Genomic DNA, 23,456 nt, shown 5'->3' on the forward strand with positions numbered 1-23,456 from the left:
AAAATATATATAATTAAAATAATAAATTCATAACTTTTAATATAAATATTTAATATAACTTTATTTTTATACAAAATCAAGTTTTTTATTATAATAGTATTGTGATCATTTAAAATATAGTAATTGATTCAATGAAATTAATTTTTTTTTATAAATTCAGTCTATTATGAACTTATTTTATGATGTATGGTGAAACTCACTTGTTCTATGATTAATTGTGTTTAAACAAAATTTCTTTATTAACAAATAAAAATGTTTTTATTAATTATTATTTAATTTTGTTGAGAAACACTTGAGAATTAATATTTTGATGAGATAAATAATATTTGTTTTGAAGAGAGGATCACTGACTGAAATCAACCCTTGATATTATGAACCAAATGGGTCCTTAGGATTTATTGGAATTTGAAATATATAACATAAGATGAGGATCTTGTCCAACTTACTCCACCTATCTATGTCTCATGTTTGATATTGTTACGTTATTACGCCCAATACTATCATCATTAGCTTTAAGGTTCTTACTTAGATGTTAATTAATTAATTAACGAATTCTTACAGCTTTTCAAGGTTTCTGCCACTGGTGGCTACACTAGAACCATCTCTTTGTCGTCCATTCGTCTGAGTACTACTCTCTGCCACATTCGCTTGCATGCATTCTCGTAAATTTCTCTTTGATTTCCCTAAAAAAGATTGAACCTTTATTGTTTTTTTTTTTTTTTTATTACAAAGATTTGATGAAGAAATTGAATGAAGTGGGAGCTCGTCTCCCTGATAGTGAGAGGTTCTTCTCTCTTCTAGAATTCTCAAGTTTTTCGGTTAGAAATTTTCACGTTATGTAGCCATCTCCTGTCTTATGGGCAGAAGGCAACTACTCTCAGCTTCGGTTTCTCTCTATTCACTTGCTGAACGATGAATCTCTTTCATCCTTTTTGGTATGGGTCATGTATGATTTTAATGGGTGTTTGGCTTACTAATGATTTGTGGTGGCTATTCTTCATTGTGAGGGTTATGGTGCAAATCTGTATCTCAAGGTTTTTATTTTTGATGGAAGAGAGTGTCCCTATTGGTTGGCATACAAGGCGGTGTATATGAGTATGTCTATGTCACGACCCAATCTATGGGCCGGACCGGCATTAGGACCTGGGCCAGCCTAAAGCCCCCGAGGCCTGTAGTAAGCCCAACTATTCACTTAACCCAACTCTAAGGCTCATTTGGGCCCAATTTCAAGAAATCAACCGGACAGAGTCCGGCCATAAAATGGACCTACCAACGGGGAGTTTATGACTCACCCGACCTGTAAACACAGTAAATACTCAATTGGGGAGCTCAGCTCACCCTCCACATACTCATCAACATAAAAATAAATTGAAGCTCAGCTCCCTCATCCAATCCATCAAACATGCATAGAATATAAGTTTACAGGTCCAAAATAATAATTTAGTTTACAGACCCAAATCAAATAAACATTTCTAACACATGCGGAAATTCTAAGATTTAACAAGTTTATACAAACGTTAATAATCGACCTGCGAGGAAGAAAGCAGATTAATCTCAAAAATATCCTCCTGTGGCTTGAAAAAATATTGAACAGGAGTGAGCGTTCGACTCAGAGAATAAAATATCAATTTTAATCATAATCTCTATAACTATCTAAAACTAATGCACCCTGTAGAGTGAAATGCAATATCAACAATATTTTCACATCATAACATCAAAAAGGTGATTTGGAGAACTCACACACCCTGTAGTATCAATCATAATATATGGGAGCTGATCCCCTATACAACTCTCTTAAATCCAACCTGGTGCCAGCGAAGAACTCAAGCCGGACTTTCGCTTAATAAACCAAATCGGGGGTCCCAGCGAAGAACTCAAGCCGTGACTACCCCCCGAAGGATCGGGTCCCAGCGAAGAACTCAAGCCGTGACTACCCGTTCTATCCATAGTCCACACCACATCACACGCACGCCAACGCACGCACACTGCTCCAAATTACCACAACAACATCCATGGCACTTTAACAGTTATCAATGCAACATAAATCATGCCTAGAGTTTAACTACATAAATATATACATATAAGTGATGCATGGGCATGCTTGAACATATAATAATAGTGAAATTACAATTAAAATTAATATTTTACTCACAGACTTGACAACGGTCACTGTGGCGGAGGAAGAAGGCTGTCCCGGCTCACCTGACAATTACATTACAATTATTTAATACAAATGACTCAATACAAATCAAGAAAAGACCAATTACGTTCTAAGTCGTGCTGAAAATCCGGCAGAGTCTCCCCTATACCTAGGACCTACCCAACCTGCAAAATGGCTCAAAACACACTTCTATATTCACAATTCATATATCCATAACTCAATCACATCACACAGCCCCTCCTGGGCCCATCAAATCAGTCATCCATCACAATATGTAAAATTTCAATTTAGTCCTTATAATTGATCATTTTTGCAAAAACTATCCAACCAAGCTCTAAAAATTCTAAAACTTTGTCCCGCGGTCCTTAGCAATATTACTAGGCTATTGCAAAAAGAATCATAATTTTCTGAGCTATCACGAATATTTTATGGATTTTTAATCTTATTTAAGCACTAGAAAATTACGAAAAGCAAGGTTCGGGTTTACCTTTGCCGATTCCGACTTCGGGAATGCGCTTAGGATGTCTGACAATGGGGGGGGGGGGGGGGCAGCCAAAACTTCGGTTCAATTCGGAGACTTTTCCGGTAATGGAGTGCATGCGTAGGAAATTCACGAATCCGGCCAATCGCGAATTTCCGTGAATTGAGGATACCTACACGAAGCCCACAACACGGGGGTTAGTACATAAATTTTTCAGAATTTTCTAAGATCATTTAATGCTCGAAAAGACACTGCGAAGTTCCGTGGGACCCACCGAAAAACGGTGTCGGAAAAATTTAAAATTTATGTCTCCGCGAAGCTCTCGACGAGTGGAGCGCTCTGTTACTCTCGGTTTTTTCGTGGGATTCATGGTTTGCGAGAAATCTAGCCCGAAAGTCAAAATGGGTTAAAACTTCCCGGGCAAAAATTGGACAAACCGCTCGATGGATTTCGGCGTTCTTGGTGTCTATGGAAAGCTCTCGCCGAGTAGATGATTTTAGACACAAGACCCGGTCCAATTGGTTGCCGGATCGGCCGGATTTTGGCCGGGAAGTCCAGGCATCACGCGCGCTACGCGTCCTTTCTGAGGCCGTTTTCCAGCGTTTCAGGCGGCGGCCGGCCGTGGGGGAGGACCGAGGTGGGGCGCCGGCGAGGTGGGAAGGCAGGGGAGGCGGCGGCGCGGCAAGGGGAGGAGGGAGGAGAGAGAAAAGAGAGAGAGAAGGGAGAGGGGTCAGACGCGCGCGGGAGGAAGAAGGGAGAAAAAGAAAAGGCCGGTCCGATCCGGTCCGATTCAATTCGGCCGGTCCAATTCAGGATACAAAATTTTAAATTTTTACTCTGCCTCGGGACCGAAAACGAGGTCCAAAAATTCTGAAAAAATTTCAAAAAACTCAGAAAAATACATAGACTCCAAATATATTTTTAGTTTTGCCACGTGGTCTTTAAATAAATTTTTAAAAATCATTAAAGTTTATATTTTTAGAAAATCGAACCCGATTTTTAAAATCCGAATAATCTCAAAAAAATTCCTAAAATTTAAATAAAATTAAAATATTAATAATGATCATAAAATAATAAAATTTGAAATTTTGAGGTGTTATAGTCTAGTTATAGATCGTCGAAGATATGAACTATCGAAATTATAAAAAATTGAAATACTTATACATTTGTTCTGCTATTTTTTAGTTTTAACTTTCTAATTTTAACCCGTTTTGGTCTTCAATCATACTGCTGCTTCTCTCACTTTTTACGGTTTAAATTATTTTCCTTGATTTAAGAATTATGAGATCTAATATAAAATATTTAAATCCAATTGGACATCCCTTATGTCTTTCTCTTATAGGCTTTGAGCTTTACAATTTTGTAATTCTTTGTTCATCAATGCAATATTTCAATATTTTATGGTAGAAAAAAAAAAGAAGAAGAATGATTTGTATTATCAATGATCCTGCAATTGGATCCAATTTTGATGGGATCTCTGTAATGAATCGGATCATAATCAAGTCTACGGCTGGCTAGCAGATGCAGGTCACGTGCCTAGAAAGCTAGCAGTTGGTGTCAGTTTCATTGACCTAGGGAGACGAAGGGTAAAAATGCAAAAGAAAGGTTTGGGATGGGGACCCACTTATCAAGTTGCTTGAGGACCCTGATCCGGTGGCTATGAGTTTGCTACAAGTTTCTTGACTCTTCCCTCACTTCCGTCCAACTTTGCATTAAATTAATTCATTTAATTTTTGAAGAAATTGGTCTACCATTAAATTATTTAATATTTCAACTAAAAATTAATGCCCTAATAATAAAAATATGTCTTTATATTACTTAAATCAATTTTTTATTTTATATTTTATTATATATAATTTTAAATATAAATTTTAATGTTATACAAATTTTATGAATTGCAACAAAAGTAATTAAAATTAAAATTAAAATTAAATAATACCAAAATCTCTTTAGAATCAACGTAATCGATTGAAATCATGATCGATCAATTTGATTTTAATTTATCCTCTAATTAAATATTAAATTATTAATTTTCACTTTGAATCAGAATTTTTGACGAATCTAATATTTAATTATTAATGTGCTTTTAAAAATAAATTAAATTTTAAAAATAATAATATTCATAATTATAATAATTCTATCAAAACATATCACATATAATTTTCTTTTATTATAAAATTCACGTGTCTAATGACTAACATTATGCAATGTACACAATTTAATTGACTAATAGTGGCGAAAGAATCAGAATTATTCAATGTATGTGACTTTATAATATTTAATTATTAATTAAATATTTCAAGTTATTAACCCACAATAATTAGACGTATTTCATCTAAAACTTTATAATAACTTCATAAATTGACGTATAAGTTGTATCAATTTTAGATTATGGCAACTAAAATCCCAACTATAATATATATATATATATAGCCATTGAAATAAGCTAATTTTGGATTAAATTTTATTTTTTAGAAAGCAAAAACAAAAAAATTAACCAAATGCTATTTTATGAATTTATAATATCATATTTTTAAAAAATATAAAATTTAAATATTATATTTTTATTTCTGATTTATAAACGCCTGTGTTTTATTTACCGAAAAAAAAAATCTATTTCATATTATTAAAAATAAAATAAATAAAGCTTAGCACACTGGTGACGAAGTTGGTGAACGTTAAAAATTCAAAAAAGCCTCTGTAGCTGGATACATAAAAAGACTAATAAAACCTTGCCCTTCATCCTGATTTGGATACGGTTTGATTTGAATTCAGAATCAAACTAAATTGAATTGAATTAAATTCAAAATATGAACCAATCAATAATTTTTTAGTTTAAATTAGGCATAAATTATGAGTATAAAGATTTAGATTTAATTATCTTTGTTCAATCAATAGTATGATTTAGTTCAATTTTTTGAAATAATAATTAAAAAAAATTAATTATTAAATTATCTTGATTTGAGTTAAATTAAAACCGTCAAAAATTAGATTGATCATTTCGGTCATGATCGAAATCACTGATTTGATCGATCGAGAACCGGTCCACAATCGCCCAACACCGTATTGCCTCCGTTTCCTAGCGTGTCAAACGTGCACCAGTCCATCATTTAAAAACAAAGGTATTGATGAATCTGTCAATACACAGTAAACCAAAAATATTTGATTTTTGATGAACTGCCTTGAAAGATAAAACCCGCCTCAGATCTCTTCAGAAAAAGGCCAGGGACCTATGCCTGTAATTCCACTATTGTTCTTGCGGGGCAACCTCACCCCTGAAATGAGGTGAGAGCTTCCTGCTTCCTGCTTCTTGCATGTACTCATTGTCTATTTTTCTCTTTCTAATTTAATTGCGACAGGAGAATTCAGTTCCTCTGAATCTGGCTCCTTCACATGTCTTTCTGCAACTTGGTCTCATATTATGGGCTAAATAAGGAGTACTAATCAATTATAATTGATGGTTCTCTTCTTCTTCTTCTTCTTCTTCTTCTTCTTCTAGTAGCCATCTTTTGGACCACTGAAGGCTAAGATGGACCACTGAAGGCTACCCATCAGCTCGTATTGTTGATTCTCTTCTCTGCGGTCTTGATACAATTGGTGGATGTTGATTTCCCTGTTTGCGAGTAGTTTTGAGGTCTGAATTTGTCTGCAAAATCTGTTACTGGGTGAACCATGCCCAGTAGTTTGCTTCTTTTATTAGCCAATTTGGTTTTATGAGCATGACATCCAAAGCTTGGTGTTTGAATTTAAGGGGCACACGGGTTCAAAGGCCAGCGAGAGGTCTGTGATTGGCAATTAGAGTGGGTGTGTTTTCTTTCTCGTCCACTGATACTACTAAATCTTCTTTTGCTTGCATTTCTATCCTCTCCATAGTCTGTTATTCTTTTTAGCTTCAGTTTCCTCAAAATTTCCTTAATTTTGGAATCGTTTTCTTCAGATGTCTTCCGATCTGCATCCATCGTAGAGCTAATTTTTGTATTTAGGGGCTGATGTTAGATTCATTGCAGAATGTAAAGTTCGCATAAACACTCGAAGGCCCTTTGTTGTGTCCTTCGTTTAGCAGCAAATTTCTCTTCTTTCTAAGAGTTGTTTCGTATTTCTCTTCCAGAGGCCTTTTTCTTTGTGTCCTTTAGTGCAGCCATGGATTGTCGGGGTTTGATTCGTTTTATGGGGTTCATTGTGTTGGTTTTTCTCATTCTATCTGAAGCCTGCATGGCTGGTATACAAACCATTGGCAAGATTTATCCTGGGTTTCAAGGGTCTCAGATGAATTGGATTGATAAGAATGGGCTATTTCTTTTATCTAATAATTCAAATTTTGCTTTTGGCTTCAACCCTACTTCAGATGTTACATTATATCTATTAGTTATTATCCACACGACAAGCTTGGATGTTATATGGACTGCAAATAGAGGCTCCCCAGTTGCAAATTCTGATCAATTCTTCTTTGGTGAAGATGGTACTGTGTCTTTACACAAGGGGGAACGTCCAGTCTGGACACCTGATACTGGTGGTAAAAGAGTTTCTGCAATAGAATTGCAGGATTCAGGAAATCTGGTTTTGTTGGGGAATGACAGCAGTGTAATTTGGCAAAGCTTTAGCCATCCAACAAACACACTAATATCAGACCAGGAGTTTCGAGAGGGAATGAAACTGGTCAGTGATCCTAGCGCCAATAACTTGACCTATGTTCTTGAGATCAAGTCTGGTGACATGATTCTGTCTGCTGGATTCCGAACTCCCCAGCCTTACTGGTCCATGCAAAATGACAATGATAAGACCATCAATAAAGCTGGTGGGACAGTCACTCTGGCATCTCTCAATGCAAATTCATGGAGATTCTATGACAGTAATGAAGTGCTCTTGTGGCAATTTAAGTTTGCAGATGAGAAAGATGCGAATGCTACCTGGATTGCAGTTGTTGAAAATGATGGCTTCATTTCTTTCTACAACCTTAATGATGGAGGTAGTGCTTCACAGACAAAAATACCAAGTGATCCGTGCAGCAGGCCAGAACCTTGTGATGCATATTTTGTTTGTTCTGGTAACAATGTTTGCCAATGCCCTTCAGCTCTTAGTACCAGCCCAAATTGCAAGCCAGGTATTGTATCTTCGTGTGATGGTTCAAAGGGCTCTACAGCGCTTGTAAGTGCTGGCAATGGGCTCAATTACTTTGCACTTGGGTTTGTTCCAGCTTCTTCAAAAACTAGCTTGGAAGGTTGCCAATCCTCTTGCCGTGATAACTGCTCCTGTCTTGCTTTGTTCTTCCAGAACAGTACAGGGAATTGCTTCCTTTTTGACCAAATTGGAAGTTTCCAAGATGCTGGCACCGGTTCCAGTGTTGTTACATACATTAAAGTCTTGAGTGACTCAAACAGTGGAGACACTGGAAGCAGCAAAAAAGGTTTTCCTTTTGTTGTGATAATTGTTGTTGCAACAGTGCTTGTCATTTTTGGTCTACTTTATGTGGCATTTCGATATTACAAGAACAAGAAAAGATTGCCAGCATCTCCCCAAGAGACCTCAGAAGATGATAATTTCTTGGAGGGTTTATCCGGGATGCCGATTCGTTATAGTTACAGGGATCTTCAAACTGCAACTAACAACTTCTCAGTGAAGCTTGGACATGGAGGATTTGGTTCGGTTTATGAAGGGGTTCTTCAAGATGGAACACGACTGGCTGTGAAGAAGCTAGAAGGCATTGGTCAGGGAAAGAAAGAATTCCGAGCAGAAGTTAGCATCATTGGTAGTATTCATCATCACCACTTGGTGAGGCTGAAAGGCTTCTGTGCTGAAGGATCTCACCGCCTGCTTGCTTATGAGTTCATGGCAAATGGGTCTTTGGATAAATGGATCTTCAAGAGAAACAATGAAGATTTCCTGTTGGATTGGGATACAAGATTTAATATTGCATTGGGAACAGCAAAAGGCCTGGCTTATCTCCATGAAGACTGTGATGTGAAGATAATTCATTGTGACATAAAACCTGAAAACGTGCTTCTTGATAGTCACTTCAATGCCAAAGTCTCAGATTTTGGGTTGGCTAAGTTAATGAATCGAGAGCAAAGCCATGTTTTCACGACCCTAAGAGGAACCAGGGGGTACCTTGCACCAGAATGGATCACAAATTATGCCATATCGGAGAAAAGTGATGTTTATAGCTATGGTATGTTGTTGCTTGAGATTATCGGTGGAAGGAAAAACTTTGATCCATCTCTTTCTTCGGAGAAATCCCATTTCCCATCCTATGCTTTTAGGATGATGGAAGAAGGGAAAGTGAGAGAAATCCTTGATTCAGAGCTGAATTTAGACGAGAATGACAAGAGGGTCTCCACTGCAATTAAAGTTGCATTGTGGTGTGCGCAGGAAGATATGCATCTAAGGCCACCGATGCCTAAAGTTGTCCAAATGCTTGAAGGTCTCTGCCCTGTTCCTCAACCACCAATTTCTTCCCCGTTGGGTTTTCGCCTTCATTCCAGTTTGTTTAAATCAATAAGCGAGGAGGGCACTTCCTCAGGACCTTCGGACTGCAATAGTGACGCCTACCTTTCTTCTGTGCAGCTTTCTGGCCCAAGATAAGGAGTTCACAGTTTGGGGAATTGTTGTTTAGATTTATAGAGTTGAACTAATCATGTATACTTCTCCTACAATATTCCTGTATATTAGTTAGACTAGGAAAGTTTTGTAATACTAGCAATTAGCTTGTCACTTGTTTCTGCACTCATTCTTGCTCTGTAAATGGTGTTGATTATGACAAAAAAAGTGACGCACAATGAGCATATTTCTGATTCAAAACCTCATCTTGATTCTGAAAGTTGTTATGAAAACAGCCAATAAAATGATATTATTAGGTGTTAACAATATGAACTCACATGTTTCTAGGATCCTACCATCATTGATACTGTTCCAAGTGAACTCTTATGGTCTCCACAAAATGCAGCAGAACAAACAGCTTCTTTGGGTAGAAATTTTTGGAGGTAGGAGATGGGTTTTTAAAATATCATGCTTTGTTTGAGAGTAAGGTTTTTTAAAGAAGATAAGGTTTTCAGAGTTTATAAAACCTTCAAAATAAAATCTCAAAAAATTCTCATTTTTTTAACCTACTAAATTAGTGAGTTGAAGAGATTTTGCTACTTTATTTTCTATTACTCCACGTTACTTTATAAATCTTTTTCTTATCCTATCCAAACACAGGCAGGTTAAAAATTTCTAGTAAGTTGTGACCCCAATTGTCAATGGGCCTCAGGACTGGTCCCTAGCAATCGCAGTGGCCCAATAGGCTGTGGCATTTTGGATATTTGACTCTATTCGACTCACCCAACCGCACCCAGTCACGTTCTTTCCAAGTAGTTAAAGCCTCTTTTGCACAGAGCACGCCAGAGGCTTTCTCAACCGTCCATTAAAGATGGCATCTTTAACCGTACTCCATGCGAAAGCTTCTCTTCTCTGCTCCACTCCCTCCTCTTCCCATCTCGAATTCAAATTTCCCTCTAAATTACAACGGTCTTATCTCTCAACGGTCAAATTTAGAGCCAAACCTCTCCAAGCTTGCCTTATTCCAGCCACTGGCGATGATGATTCTGGTAAACTACACTATACCTTTATCACGGTGTGTTTGATTGCTGGGAAAACGAAGCAAAAGGAAAAAAAAAAAAAGAAGAGGAGAAGAATAGTTTTTCTAATTTGTTTTTCGGGTCTACAGGCGAGAATCTTGACTGGGTTTGTAATAGGAGGAGAATCCTCATCTGTGTATCCACACTACCTTTTCTACATCATTTGCGTGAATCCTTAGAGGGCTTTAGTGCTGAGGCAGCCGAGTGAGTTAACCAAATCCCGCGTATTTTTCTTTGGTTCAGCTACTTTGATTTTGAAATTCCTTTTCTTTTATCTGTAAATGTTTGATTCAAGTAGATAGCACATGACCTTAGTAAAGCTCAACATTATAGGTGGTTTTGAATTATTCATCTCCAAAGACGATCCTCTATTTTTTTTTTTTCGATGTCACAGGCATGTGAGGGCTCAGCTACATACAGCTCGAATGTTAGTGGACTTAGATGCTTTAGCGTGTAGTCTTGTGTGTGTGTGTGTGTGTGTGTGTGGTTTATGTGTGTTTCTGCTCGTGGTGCCTCACTAGATGCTATACTTATCAATGTATTATTTTTATGATTTTCTTTTCTCTGTTGTAACATCTTAAAGGTTGGATACGACTACATATGTGCTTATGAAGGAAGAAGTAAGGAAGGTGGTGTCCAAAGGCAAGGCCGCTGGCGTACTTCGTCTTGTTTTTCATGACGCCGGAACCTTTGAAACGGTTGGGAATTCAGGTCTTTATTTTGGGAAAATCCCATACGAATTTAAAGTGATCATAATTTACATTACACTTATCATTTTTATTTGGAATTCCCATCATATGGTTCGATAATGTGTTTTATCGGACCTGTGTAATGTAATGAAAATTTTTAGTCACTTTTATGTAACCAGGCTGTTATGATGTGAACTTTATTGTCTGGGGGTATCCATAGGGTTGCACTTAATATAAACTCATGGAGGATAATAATTACTGTCAAAGCTACTTCAATGGCTCCTAAGGCAATTTTATATAAATCTCCAAACTTATTTACTGGTAATTTTGTGGAAGCCATTGAATAGCTTGAGATGGTTAATGTCATTGGCGTTTAAGGTGCAATGAAAGAGATGGATTTAACTTTAGTTTTTAGTTGGATTGGTACCTGAATCTAGGCGAAGCAATTCAAATTAGTGCAATTTGTTCTTTCTCTTATTTGCTTATTTCTTTACATTCCATCTCATTTAGCAAAATGTGGTTCTCTTTTGCTTTGAACTTACTCTGTGCCTTGATTTTTTCTGCAGGGGGTATGAATGGTTCTATAGTTTTTGAACTTGATAGACCTGAAAATGCAGGTCTAAAGAAATCTTTGAAGGTATGGCCCTCTTTCTCTTTCTATCTCTTCTGTTTCTATAAACACCAACATGTAACCTGCTCACATGTATATGGATGCATATTTGAAGTTTTGGGCGAGTGGTCTGCTTCCTATTATTTCTACTTTCTTATTTATATTTTTTTTTCTTGTATATAAAATCCAGACTGGTCAAATCTTATATGATCTCCTACCAGCTAACACCAAACTGGGTGCATTGTTGTTTAGATTCTTGAGAAGGCAAAGATCGAAGTGGATGCAAAACAATCAGGTGGTTATAGATGGTGCTCTGTGAAAGATTTTCAATAATGATAGATTGTATGGTGCCTTGCTAATGCAACATTGGATTTTTCCCATTATTAGTATCCTGGGCAGATATGATTGCTGTCGCTGGAGCTGAGGCCGTTTCAGTTTGTGGAGGTCCAACAATCCCAGTAATATTGGGAAGACTAGATTCAGCGTAAGACAGTTTAAGATGGAATAAAATTTAATATCATATGAACTGGGTTATTAAGATGGAGTTATCCGCAAGCCTTTCAAATAAGTTTGTGAACAACTTTACCAAATACTGTTAACTTGATTGAAAATCATAAGCCTTGATTTTATGCTTTCAAATAAGTTTGAAAATCATAGCTATTAGTGTAAACTTATGACGAAAATAGAAATTTTCAATGATACCTTAAAATTATTGGCACTAATAGCTACCAAATATTTCTTTACAGGGAGCCTGATGCTGAAGGCAAACTTCCTGAAGAGTCTCTGGGTGCTTCTAGTTTGAAGCAATGTTTTCAAAGAAAAGGCTTGTCGTGAGTTTACATCAGTTTTCATTGACATTTTGCATGTGTAAATTGTAAAATCTATTTACGCATCTTCATTCTTTATTTTTTATTTGAATTTGAGCAGTTACTTTTTACATGTCTCCTTTTTCTCCATAGTTTTCAGATTGCCTTGTTCTCAATGCAAAACTCTCTCTCTCTATCTCTCTCTCTCTCTCTCTTACATTGATAATTTCAGATAAAAATTTACCTATTTGATTTTAAAACCTATTTTCTTGACCTTAAAAGTGGACTTTGTTGTTTCACCATTCTCATTTGTTAACAACTTCAATTATAGATTACTTGACATAACTTTAAAAAGTTATTTCCTTGCTTTGGGTTTGTTATTTTACCCTATGCTTGGTTTGGTTACAATTACATAAAGAAAATATAAATTTGACAATATTGATTTTTTCACTATTACAGATTTTAAATATTAGACATTACTTATTTTTATGGAATTGTGGACCCTGACCAGTTTGAAGTGATGATTGTAATAAAAATATTTTTGCATGTTTACCACAATTAAGTTTCACTTGTTATTTTGTCTGAAGAAAACTAATCCTGCTTCACAGAACACGAGAACTTGTTGCATTGTCTGGAGCTCATACTATTGGGAGTAAAGGCTTTGGAAATCCAACTGTTTTTGACAATTCATACTATAAAATTCTTTTGGAAAAGCCATGGATGTCTTCAGGTAAAAAGCTTGACATAATTGTCACATTTCTACAACTTGTTCTGGCTGTATTAGTATTAGATAGTAGCCTTACGATCTCAAATTGTTCATCTTTAAGGCATCTGAGAACACTGCTGGCCTTGAATTACAGGCTTGAGTCTATCCTACCATGAAATCATAATATACATCACGATTAATGACCAAATTTTTCACAGCTATGGAAGAAGACTTGCTATTTCTTTTTATTAGTAAAAACTCAAAAGTTCTTTAGATTAGTCAGTTTGACTAAAGCAAGCATTTATTTATTCAGATTTATTTTTTACTTTTCCTTCCAAACTGTAATTTTGTCTCTTTTTTAAAGGCATTTGCTACATTTATGTCCCTTTACTTTGAAATTTTTCCAACATGATTTCATCTGTTGCTTTTGTTCTTTAATTGCAGCTGGAATGTCAAGCATGATTGGACTTCCTTCAGATCGTGCACTTGTTGAGGACGATGAATGCTTAAGGTTGGCCATCTTCTGAAACCTCCCTAATAAATATGTTGTCTGTATTCTCATTGTTGTGCTAAGCACTCATGAACTCCACCATTAACGAATCAGTCGACCATATATGATTTTATGTGGGTGTTACACAAAAATAGTTCGAAATTTTAACAACAGTGCATTTAGCAGTACAATACGATAACTGTACAAATATCTTACAAAAGCTTAACAATGAGCATGCACGCCATAATTTGAGGGTGCAAATTTCATAACTTTTATCATGTATTTCTTCCTGGCCCAATCAATTAGATTCTGAAAATGCTTCTTATTTCCTTAGTTCTTCATTTCCAGCTTTAAGTTATAAATTAGTTATTGAATACATGTACTAATGTTTCCATCAAGGATTTTGTGACTTCTTTGCTCCTAATTATCTAAACAGCCAAAGAAAAATGGCTGAATCCACATTTTTTATGGGTTCTGTCCCCTTAGAACTAATCATATTGTCATAACTTGTCATCTGGTTTCTTGCATTCTTTTTTCAATTTAGCATATGTATGTTAGGCTTAGTTTTTCTTTTCTCTACATGCTTGTCTGAAAAAGAATTCATGACATTATAGCATAAATATTGGTTAATGTTTGTTCTAGATGCTTAACTGAAAGAAAACTCATATTTGGTTCAGATGGATCAAAAAGTATGCTGATGATCAAGATATTTTCTTCGATGATTTCAAGAATGCGTATATTAAACTTGTGAATTCTGGTGCAAGATGGAAAAGCTTGTGATACCTTTTTTAAAGTTTTCTTTTCTTTTATTTCTGTTAGATTTTGGTTGCATCTAGTGAAAAAGAATACAGGTTCATTAAAATTGTAATTTCAACTGCATTTATTTTGAATGAAAAGAGATACATGTGTTGGGAGACCTATTTTCTGGAGTAAGGTCAGCAAAAGTTCATTGAAGACAGACACCTTTATAACCTATTTATGTCATCAATATTTCCATGATTTATGTAAGAATCAAGAAGGGTTGAAATTCAATCCAATGGAATACATGACTGGTGACAGATTTATTTGCATAGAATTGGATTCTCATGGGCGCTTACTGCAGATATTGCCATGCATGGTAAGAGTTAAATGGAACATTTATCAAGTCGTTTCTTCTTCTCTATTACAGCCATGAGACATCTGGGACTGTCCTGATACATGAAATTTCCTCTGAAGAGGATGTTAAAGCTTACTGGTATCTGCAAAATCAAGTTTTGAAGATCTTTGTACATGATAAATTTCATTAAGTTTGCTTGGAGAATGGATTTAGTTTTAGTGCAAAATCATACAACATGGTGTTCTTGACCGGACGGAAGCAAGAATCCAAAGTTTTATGCTTGTGGGGTTGAAGGCTAAAGCTCGAGTCTAATGTCATAATCTTGCAACTTCATCCACATCTTTAATTCTCAACTAAAAATTGAAAACTAAGGAATATGTTAAAATAATAATAATAATAATAATAATAATAATAATAATAATAATAATAATTGTGCATCGCGGAAGCGTGTAAACTGCAAAGAAACAAAATAAACACACAAAACACCAATACATACACAGGCATGTCATCTTTCACTATCAATAATAAATAAATAATCATTACAAGCTCATAGCTATACTACCCATCAACCCAATTACACCCAAGAGAATCAATACTACATCAAACTGCTCATAGTAAATATATTAGTTAGTCCCTCTCAGTTTTCTCTAGACATAACCCAATATATTTACTATTACAACACTACACCACAAATGGTGCCTTCAACTATATGGGCAAGAGTTCTCTCACCAATAGACAATAATCTCTTCCTCTTAAATTCTATGTCCTTTCTCCACCTTAGGCCTAAGACTCTCTCTATTGTAATGGGCAAAAGCCCTTCATCAATGGGCAGAGCCAAATCCGCAGCAATTGGCAAAGCCCCTCTCTACAATGGGTGACAGCCTCACTCTGTCACACCTTACCCCTCTGTAAGGCATAACATGATCACATAGTATACCTAATGAATTACCGACTCCGTCTACCGATAACCCATTAAATACACTATAAGGGATTTTAAAACAATTTTCTTACTTTAAAAACATTTACTTGAAGTTTAAAGATTTACTTGAAGTTTAAAGATTTGATAAAATTTTTGTCCATTTTTATTTTTTCCCAAATTTTCGAAAGATTTCGGCAGAGTGCCGGTTGTATTTGAGAAAATCGAAACTTTTACCTGTAGAAAACACTTTTGTTATGGAAAGTCAATCACTATGTTATGGAAAGTCAATCACTATATTATTTCTCTGTATATTTTGTATTCTGTATTCCTATTTAGGATTTCTTATTTAGGATTTCTTTCTAATTAGTAGAACACAATTATAGGAATCAATTGTATATATATACCCATGTACAGATTAATTGAAATCAATGAGAATCATCTCTTTCTACGTGGTATCAGAGCAGGTCATCAATCTAGGGTGACTATTTGTTCTCACTACCCAGCTCAGGAGAGACCTTGGCCGCCGACCGGCCGTTTCAACCCCGATCAACATCGCCGGCGTCGTCTCAACCCCCACATTCCACCACTGTGTGCTGTTGCCTGATCCAGTATAACCATTAAAGGACTTATGAGGTTTGGCTCTCAGATCCTATTTTGGTATTTGCTTGATTTGTGATTTTGGGTTATTTTGCTACTATAAGCACTTTGGATTAGCGTTTCGATTAGTTTTCTTTGTCTCAACAAATGGCAGACAATAAGAATGTTATTTCTGATGTGATTCTGGTGATGACTAAGATCACGGAACGCAAACTTAATGGTTCAAATTACCTGTAGTGGAGTAAGACTGTTAGGGTCTATTTGCGTAGCATTGATAAGGATGATCACCTTACTAAAGATCCACCCACTGATGATACACGACAAACTTGGCTAAGGGAGGATGCTCGGTTGTTTTTGCAGCTTCGGAACTCGATTCATAGTGAGGTAATTAGTTTAATTAATCACTGTGAATTTGTTAAGGAATTGATGGATTACTTAGATTTTCTGTATTCCGGTAAAGGGAATATCTCCCGTATTTATGATGTTTATAAGGCATTCTACCGTGCTAAGAAAGAGGATAAGTCTCTCACGGCTTATTTTATGGATTTTAAACGGGTATATGAGGAACTTAATGTATTGTTGCCTTTTAGTCCTGCTGTGAAAGTTCAACAGGCCCAACGGGAGCAACTAGCTGTTATGAGTTTTCTTGTAGGCCTTCCTTCAGAGTATGAGACTGCTAAATCTCAGATCTTCTCTAGTTCTGAGATTTCCTCTTTGCATGAAACATTCACACGGGTCCTTCGTACAGAGAGTACTCAATCTTCACAGCCTGCCAGTAGTGCTCTTATTAGCCGTAATCCAAATGGACAACAGAGTAATAGAAGAGGAAGTAGAGGAGGAATTACAGGTAACAGAAGTAATCAGCGTAATGGAGAGGCTAGTTCTAATCAGGACTCAAGAAGAGTCATTTGTTATTATTGCCATGAGCATGGCCATACAAAATATAATTGTCCGCAACTTCAGAGAAAAAAATCAGCGATCACAGATGGCAAATATGGCAGCAGAGAATTCTACAGTATCTTCCTCTGAGAAAACTATTTTGGTATCTGCACAGAATTTTGCACAATTTTTCCAGTATCAGACATCTCTAAAGCCTACTAGTTCCCCTGTCACTGCGATCGCTGAGTCAGGTAAATCCACTACATGCCTTGTGTCTTCTTCATCCAAATGGGTTATTGATTCTGGTGCGACAGATCACATGACAGGTAATTCTAGTCTTCTATCTGCTTTTCAGTCTAATCTCACTTCCTCTACTGTTACTTTAGCTGATGGCTCTACTTCTTGTATCATGGGTTCTGGAACTGCGAACCCAACATCGTCAATTTCTTTGTCTTCTGTTTTGTGTCTACCAAAATTCTCTTTTAATTTACTTTCTGTTAGTAAACTTACTCGTACCTTAAATTGTTCTGTTTCCTTTTTTTCTGACCAGTGTTTGTTTCAGGATCTTACGACGAAGCAGATTATTGGTAGAGGACGCGAGTCAAGTAGTCTCTACATTCTAGAAAATCATGTACCGCGGTCGCTTGTTTGCTCTAGTACCTTAACACCTCTTGAAGCTCATTGTAGATTGGGTCATCCTTCTTTGTCTACCATGAAGAAGCTGTGTCCTCAATTTGATCTTTATCGACTAGAATGTGAGTCGTGTCAGTTTGCAAAACAACATCGTTTGCCTTCTGTGTCTAGAGTCAATAAACAGGCTTCATCTCCTTTTGAGTTAGTTCATTCTAATGTTTGGGGTCCTTGTTCTGTTACATCTAAAACTGGATTTCGTTATTTTGTTACTTTTGTTGATGATTACTCTCGTGTTACCTGGTTATATTTAATGAAGAATCATTCTGAGTTGTTTTCTATCTTTTGTGCCTTTTGTAATGAAATCAAAACTCAATTTAATATTTCATGCATATTAAGAAGTGACAATGCCAAAGAATACTTTTCAAAGACAATTTCAGCCTTATATGACACAAAATGACATTCTTCATCGTCTTCTGTGTGGATATCCCATCCCAAAATGGCGTGGCGAAAGAAAAATCGTCATCTTCTTGAGGTAACTCGTGCTCTTCTTTTCGGATGAAAGTACCTAAACACTTTTGGGCGATGCGCTTTCTACGGCATGTTTTTATCAATCGTATGCCGCCTTTCTCATCCTTAATGGGGATATTCCTTATACTACTTTGTTTCATACAAAATCTTTGTTCCCTATTGAACCTCGTATTTTTTGTTGTACCTGTTTTCTGCATGATGTTCGTCCACAGGTTACTAAATTGGATCCAAAATCTCTCAAATGTGTCTTCCTTGGGTACTCCCGGCTCCAAAAAGGTTACCGTGGTTTCACTCCTAATCATAAACGTTATCTTGTTTCGCAGATGTCACATTTTTGAGTCCACTCCATTTTTTCCTCCATCATCCGTGTATGAGAGTCGGGGAGGAGGATGATCTCTTAATATATACCGTCAACCAATGTCTAGTCCTCTCTCACAGTAGGTTCCTGTCTCTAGACCTACTCGACCTCCCGTTGTTCATGTTTATTCCAGGAGATTGGAGATTCCTGACTCAGATCCTCCACCAGCTACTTCGTTGGGAGATCCTGTACCTCATACTGATCATGATTCTGATCTAGACTTACCCATTGCTCTTCGTAAAGGTAAACATTTATGTACTTAACCTATCTCTTCTTTTGTTTCTTATAATCAATTGTCTTCTTATTCTCGGTGTTTTGTTACTTCTTTAGACTCTGTTCCTATCCCTAATACTGTTGATGAGACACTGTCTCATCCTGGCTGGTGTGATGCTATGAAAGAGGAAATTGAGGCTTTAGATGCTAATGGTACATGGGAACTATTGCCTTTACCCATTGGTAAGAAAGCTATTGGTTGCAAATGGGTATATACAGTAAAGGTAAATCCTGATGGTTCTGTGGCTAGGTTAAAAGCACGCCTTGTAGCAAAAGGATATGCTCAGACATATGGGGTTGATTACTCTGATACTTTTTCTCCTGTAGCTAAACTTACTTCTATTCGCTTGTTTATCTCTTTAGCAGTTACATATGATTGGCCCCTGCATCAATTGGATATCAAGAATGCTTTCCTTTATGGTGATCTTCAGTAGGAGATGTATATGGAGCAACCACCTGGGTTTGTTGCTCAGGGGGAGTTGGGTAAAGTTTGTAGGCTTCGGAAGTCTCTTTATGGCTTGAAACAAAGTCCTAGGGCATGGTTTGGGAGATTCAGTGAAGCAGTACAGGAATTTGGTATGCAAAAGAGTAAGTGTGATCACTCAGTATTTTACAGGCAATCTGAGGCTGGTCTAATTCTCTCAGTAGTCTACGTGGATGACATTGTCATCACTGGGAGTGACTCTGCAGGTATTTCATCTCTTAAAACCTTCCTCCAAACTCAGTTTCAGACTAAAGACTTGGGATTATTAAAGTATTTCTTGGGTTTCGAAGTTATGAGAAGTAAGAAGGGTATTTTCTTGTCTCAAAGAAAATATGTCCTCGATCTATTAACAGAGACAGGAAAATTAGGTGCTAAGCCTTATAGCGCACTAATGACTCCAACTTTACAATTGTTAGCAGGGGATAGTGAGTTGTTTGAAGATCCAGAGAGATACAGGAGATTGGTAAGAAAATTGAACTACCTTACAGTCACTCGTCCTGACATTGCTTATGCCATTAGTGTGGTAAGTCAGTTTATGTCTTTCCCAACTATTGCTCATTGGGAAGCCTTGGAACAAATCTTGTGTTATCTAAAGGGCACTCCAGGTAGAGGTTTGCTATATGGTAATCATGGGCATTTGAATGTTGAATGTTTTTCAGATGCCGACTGGGCTGGATCTAAGGTTGACAGGAGGTCAACTACTGGATATTGCGTTTTTATTGGAGGAAATTTGGTGTCTTGGAGAAGCAAGAAGCAGAGTGTAGTTTCTCGATTTAGTGCTGAATCCGAATACAGAGCCATGGCACAATCAGTATGTGAGGTAATGTGGATACTTTAATTACTAGATGAGACAGGTTTTAAGACCTCTCTGCTTGCGAAATTGTGGTGTGATAATCAAGCTGCTTCATATTGCTTCTAATCCGGTGTTTCATGAGTGGACCAAACATATTGAGATTGATTGTCACTTTATTCGTAAAAAGATTCAACAACAGATCATCTTAACAGGACACATCAAAACTGGAGAGCAGTTAGGAGATATTTTCACAAAAGCTCTGAATGGAGCTAGGATTGACTACATTTATAACAAGTTGGGCATGATTAATATCTATGCTCCAACTTGAGGGGGAGTGTTATGGAAAGTCAATCACTATGTTATGGAAAGTCAATCACTATATTATTTCTCTGTATATTTTGTATTCTGTATTCTTATTTAGGATTTCTTATTTAGGATTTCTTCCTAATTAGTAGAACACAATTATAGGAATCAATTGTATATATATACCCATGTACAGATTAATTGAAATCAATGAGAATCATCTCTTTCTACAACTTTCAATATAACACTTCATCAATTCATAACCACAATTATAACTCAAATTAGCACAATTTCCTCCAAACTCCACAATTCAATCAATATTTTACAACTCAAAATTTCAATTCAATTATTTCCAAAAATAGTAATAATTAATTTCATACACATTGCATTAAACAAAAAATTCATTTACATTTATCAGTCCAAAATTTACATCAGAAAATCCAAAATAATATTATTATAAAATCTGTACAACTGCTCATGACCACTTTACAAATGTACATACAGTCAATTACATTAAAATAAACATGTACAATTAAGGTATAAAATTATACCCGAATAAAGGTCCAGAAGTAGCTCTAAAATTCTCAGCAGCTCACTCTGCTGCTCTATTAGTTTCTCTATCTGCGACAGCAATAAACAGCCATCGCTGAGTATTATGACTCAGTGGTGCACAACATACTAAAATAAAATTTTATGCATAAATTAAATCACATTTATTCAAATATGGTAGTGAAAATGAAAATAAATAAAAAATACAATTTATAATTTTAGTCAAAACAGTCTCATTTCGGAAGTCCCAAAACAGATTTCATAAAAACACACAGTTATATCATGCCATCAGTACAATGTTAATTTCAATAGCCGGAGGCTTATGAGGAATCTCAAGGCTAGCTAGCTCAATCTATGGGTACCCATTCAATTTCTTCCTCTACTGGCACACATCTCAACACTTCAACCAGAGAAAGAATTCAAAACTCAAAACTAATTCCTCCCACTAGGCATGCTAGTGAGGCATTCAGATATATGGTCATGACACTGTGGTTTCAAAATTATCTTAACATTTTACTAAATATTTATTAACAATTCAAACACATACAATTAAATTTCTAACAATTTAAGTCAAAAGTATAATATTCATTTCATTCATAAATTTGCAATAAAAAAAATCACAATTTATTCATCAAAATAAATTGTCAAGAGAATTTACAAAAAAATTTTATGTTGTGCACAAATATTGTGCGAGTCACCTCTAGATCTTGACTCGATATCTCGGGTTCTTTTTCGGTATTTTTTTTAATTGAAACACACAATTTTACAGTGTTTCAGTATCATAACGTATAATAAATTCAATAATAAATTCACAATTACTTATGTGTAGCTCTAATATACTTAATTTAACGTTCTTTAAATTTTGCATTTCGGGTTTACTATTCACGATACTATTCAAGTCAAATTGTTGACTTTCTTATGCTTAATAGGTATGGGAATTTCAATTTCACCCACATACCACATTTTGGTTGCTTAATTTGTTGATTTTATTTACCCCTTCAATTTTTAGGTCTCCTAGGCACAATTTCAAATTTTTAGTTTTAATGTCCTATTTTGCACTATTCTATTGATCATGTTGTTGTAGAAATTTGGCTAAGTGTTCTTCATAGAAGTTATTCCTTATTATCTTAGCTTTATTCCCTTTTTTGAATCACTCCATTCGGAGTTTTGTAACCCAAGATATGGCCATTTGAACATTACTGGCCGAATTGGTTTAACCCAAATTTTTTGGACACCTAATTGGTTCTGGCAGTTTTAGATCTCTAATTTTAGGTGGCAAAATGACTTAGTTATGGGCAGAATTTGGGTTAGTGTTCTTCATGAAAGTTGTAGTGCTATGTCATACCTTTGTAATGCCATAAAAATCAGGTCATTTGGACCTGTATAGCCCAAGTTATGGCCAAATGAACAAATACTGTTTATTTGGTCATTTTGGTACAGTGACAGTTCACTACACCCGGGTTTGACCTAATTGTTCACTATCCTAATGTCATTTTCTGGGCATAGTTCCTGAATAAAAAATGTGTCATTATGTGTCTATTTTCATTCCTAATTGGCCTCACACCAATTGGGTTAGTAAATTTTTAGTTTTAGTCCCTGAAAGAGACATAGGTCAAGCTGCTAGAATGGTGACCCTAACCAATCCGAATTGCAATTTCATTCTACCAATTCAAATACACTACAAATGGTCCCAATTGACCATGTCTCATCTCAATTAGGGTCAATTGCATCAATTGACCATTTTCTATAATTTTTCTCCCAATTTCAAGAATTCAAAAAAACCTAATTTATGAATTTCATTCAATTAATGAAATTAAAGTACATATACATTGTCTACATACCTAATTAAACTTAATTACTCTCTTAATTTCATCAAAATCATGCAATCTCAACTCCCCCTAAAGCTGGTCAAAATTCACTATGAGTCTCCCATGTTTGTTTTGATTGCATTTATCTTCAATTCTAAGTTAATTAAACTAGAAATATAAGAATTTAACTAAAATTTATAAATTCAAATTACTAACCTTAATATTTGGTTTCCAATTCACCAATTCCTTCACTTTCTCTCTTCCCTTTCTTCTTCAAGCTTCTTTTCAAGTTGCCAAAGTAAGGAAATTTAAGAATTTTAGGGGAATTTATGGGGAGTTTTTAGGGTCTGAGAAGCTTAAGATCAAGCTTCAATGGAGGTTTTGCTTGGAGAGAGAGAGAGAGAGAGATGAGAGTGGACGGCAACCATGGGAGAAAGAAAATGACATTTTTGTTTTTTTTATTTAATTTTTGTGTATTTAACTTACTTTTTGACTTAGTCAAAAAAATTAAAGTAATTAGATTTATTTTTGACATCATGTATGATGTCACTAAGGTGATGTCAAAATTCAATTTCCTTTTCCTTTTTATTTCCTTTATTTTTCCTTATTTCTTTAATTTAATTCTATATTCTGAATTTTTTATTTTTTCGTTTTTATTGAACAGTTAGGTCAGGAATCAC

At 35.7% G+C, this 23,456-nt stretch overlaps 2 protein-coding genes across 3 annotated transcripts; both read left to right on the plus strand.

Moving 5' to 3' along the window:
• The first annotated feature begins 5,777 nt into the window (after positions 1–5,777).
• Positions 5,778–9,437, plus strand: LOC110657887 (G-type lectin S-receptor-like serine/threonine-protein kinase SD2-5). Its single transcript, XM_058129628.1, has one exon. The coding sequence runs from the start codon at positions 6,783–6,785 to the stop codon at positions 9,219–9,221; it is 2,439 nt and encodes an 812-aa protein (XP_057985611.1). The 5' UTR covers positions 5,778–6,782; the 3' UTR covers positions 9,222–9,437.
• Positions 9,438–9,969: 532 nt separating this feature from the next.
• Positions 9,970–14,952, plus strand: LOC110657885 (putative L-ascorbate peroxidase 6). Of its 2 annotated transcripts, none has more exons than XM_021815313.2 (10): positions 9,970–10,225; positions 10,345–10,459; positions 10,839–10,966; positions 11,511–11,581; positions 11,807–11,849; positions 11,942–12,038; positions 12,301–12,384; positions 12,969–13,090; positions 13,511–13,577; positions 14,725–14,952. In XM_021815313.2, exons 1-10 carry the CDS (start codon positions 10,048–10,050, stop codon positions 14,840–14,842), a joined length of 1,023 nt encoding a protein of 340 aa, XP_021671005.2. In that variant the 5' UTR covers positions 9,970–10,047; the 3' UTR covers positions 14,843–14,952. The 2 variants fall into 2 exon arrangements, with proteins under 2 accessions (XP_021671005.2, XP_021671006.2); XM_021815314.2 differs by lacking the exon at positions 14,725–14,952 and adding an exon at positions 14,234–14,485 and having other exon boundaries at positions 9,973–10,225.
• Positions 14,953–23,456: the final 8,504 nt, after the last annotated feature.

Source organism: Hevea brasiliensis, chromosome 11 (assembly GCF_030052815.1).
Source record: "Hevea brasiliensis isolate MT/VB/25A 57/8 chromosome 11, ASM3005281v1, whole genome shotgun sequence".
NCBI classification, from domain to species: domain Eukaryota; kingdom Viridiplantae; phylum Streptophyta; class Magnoliopsida; order Malpighiales; family Euphorbiaceae; genus Hevea; species Hevea brasiliensis.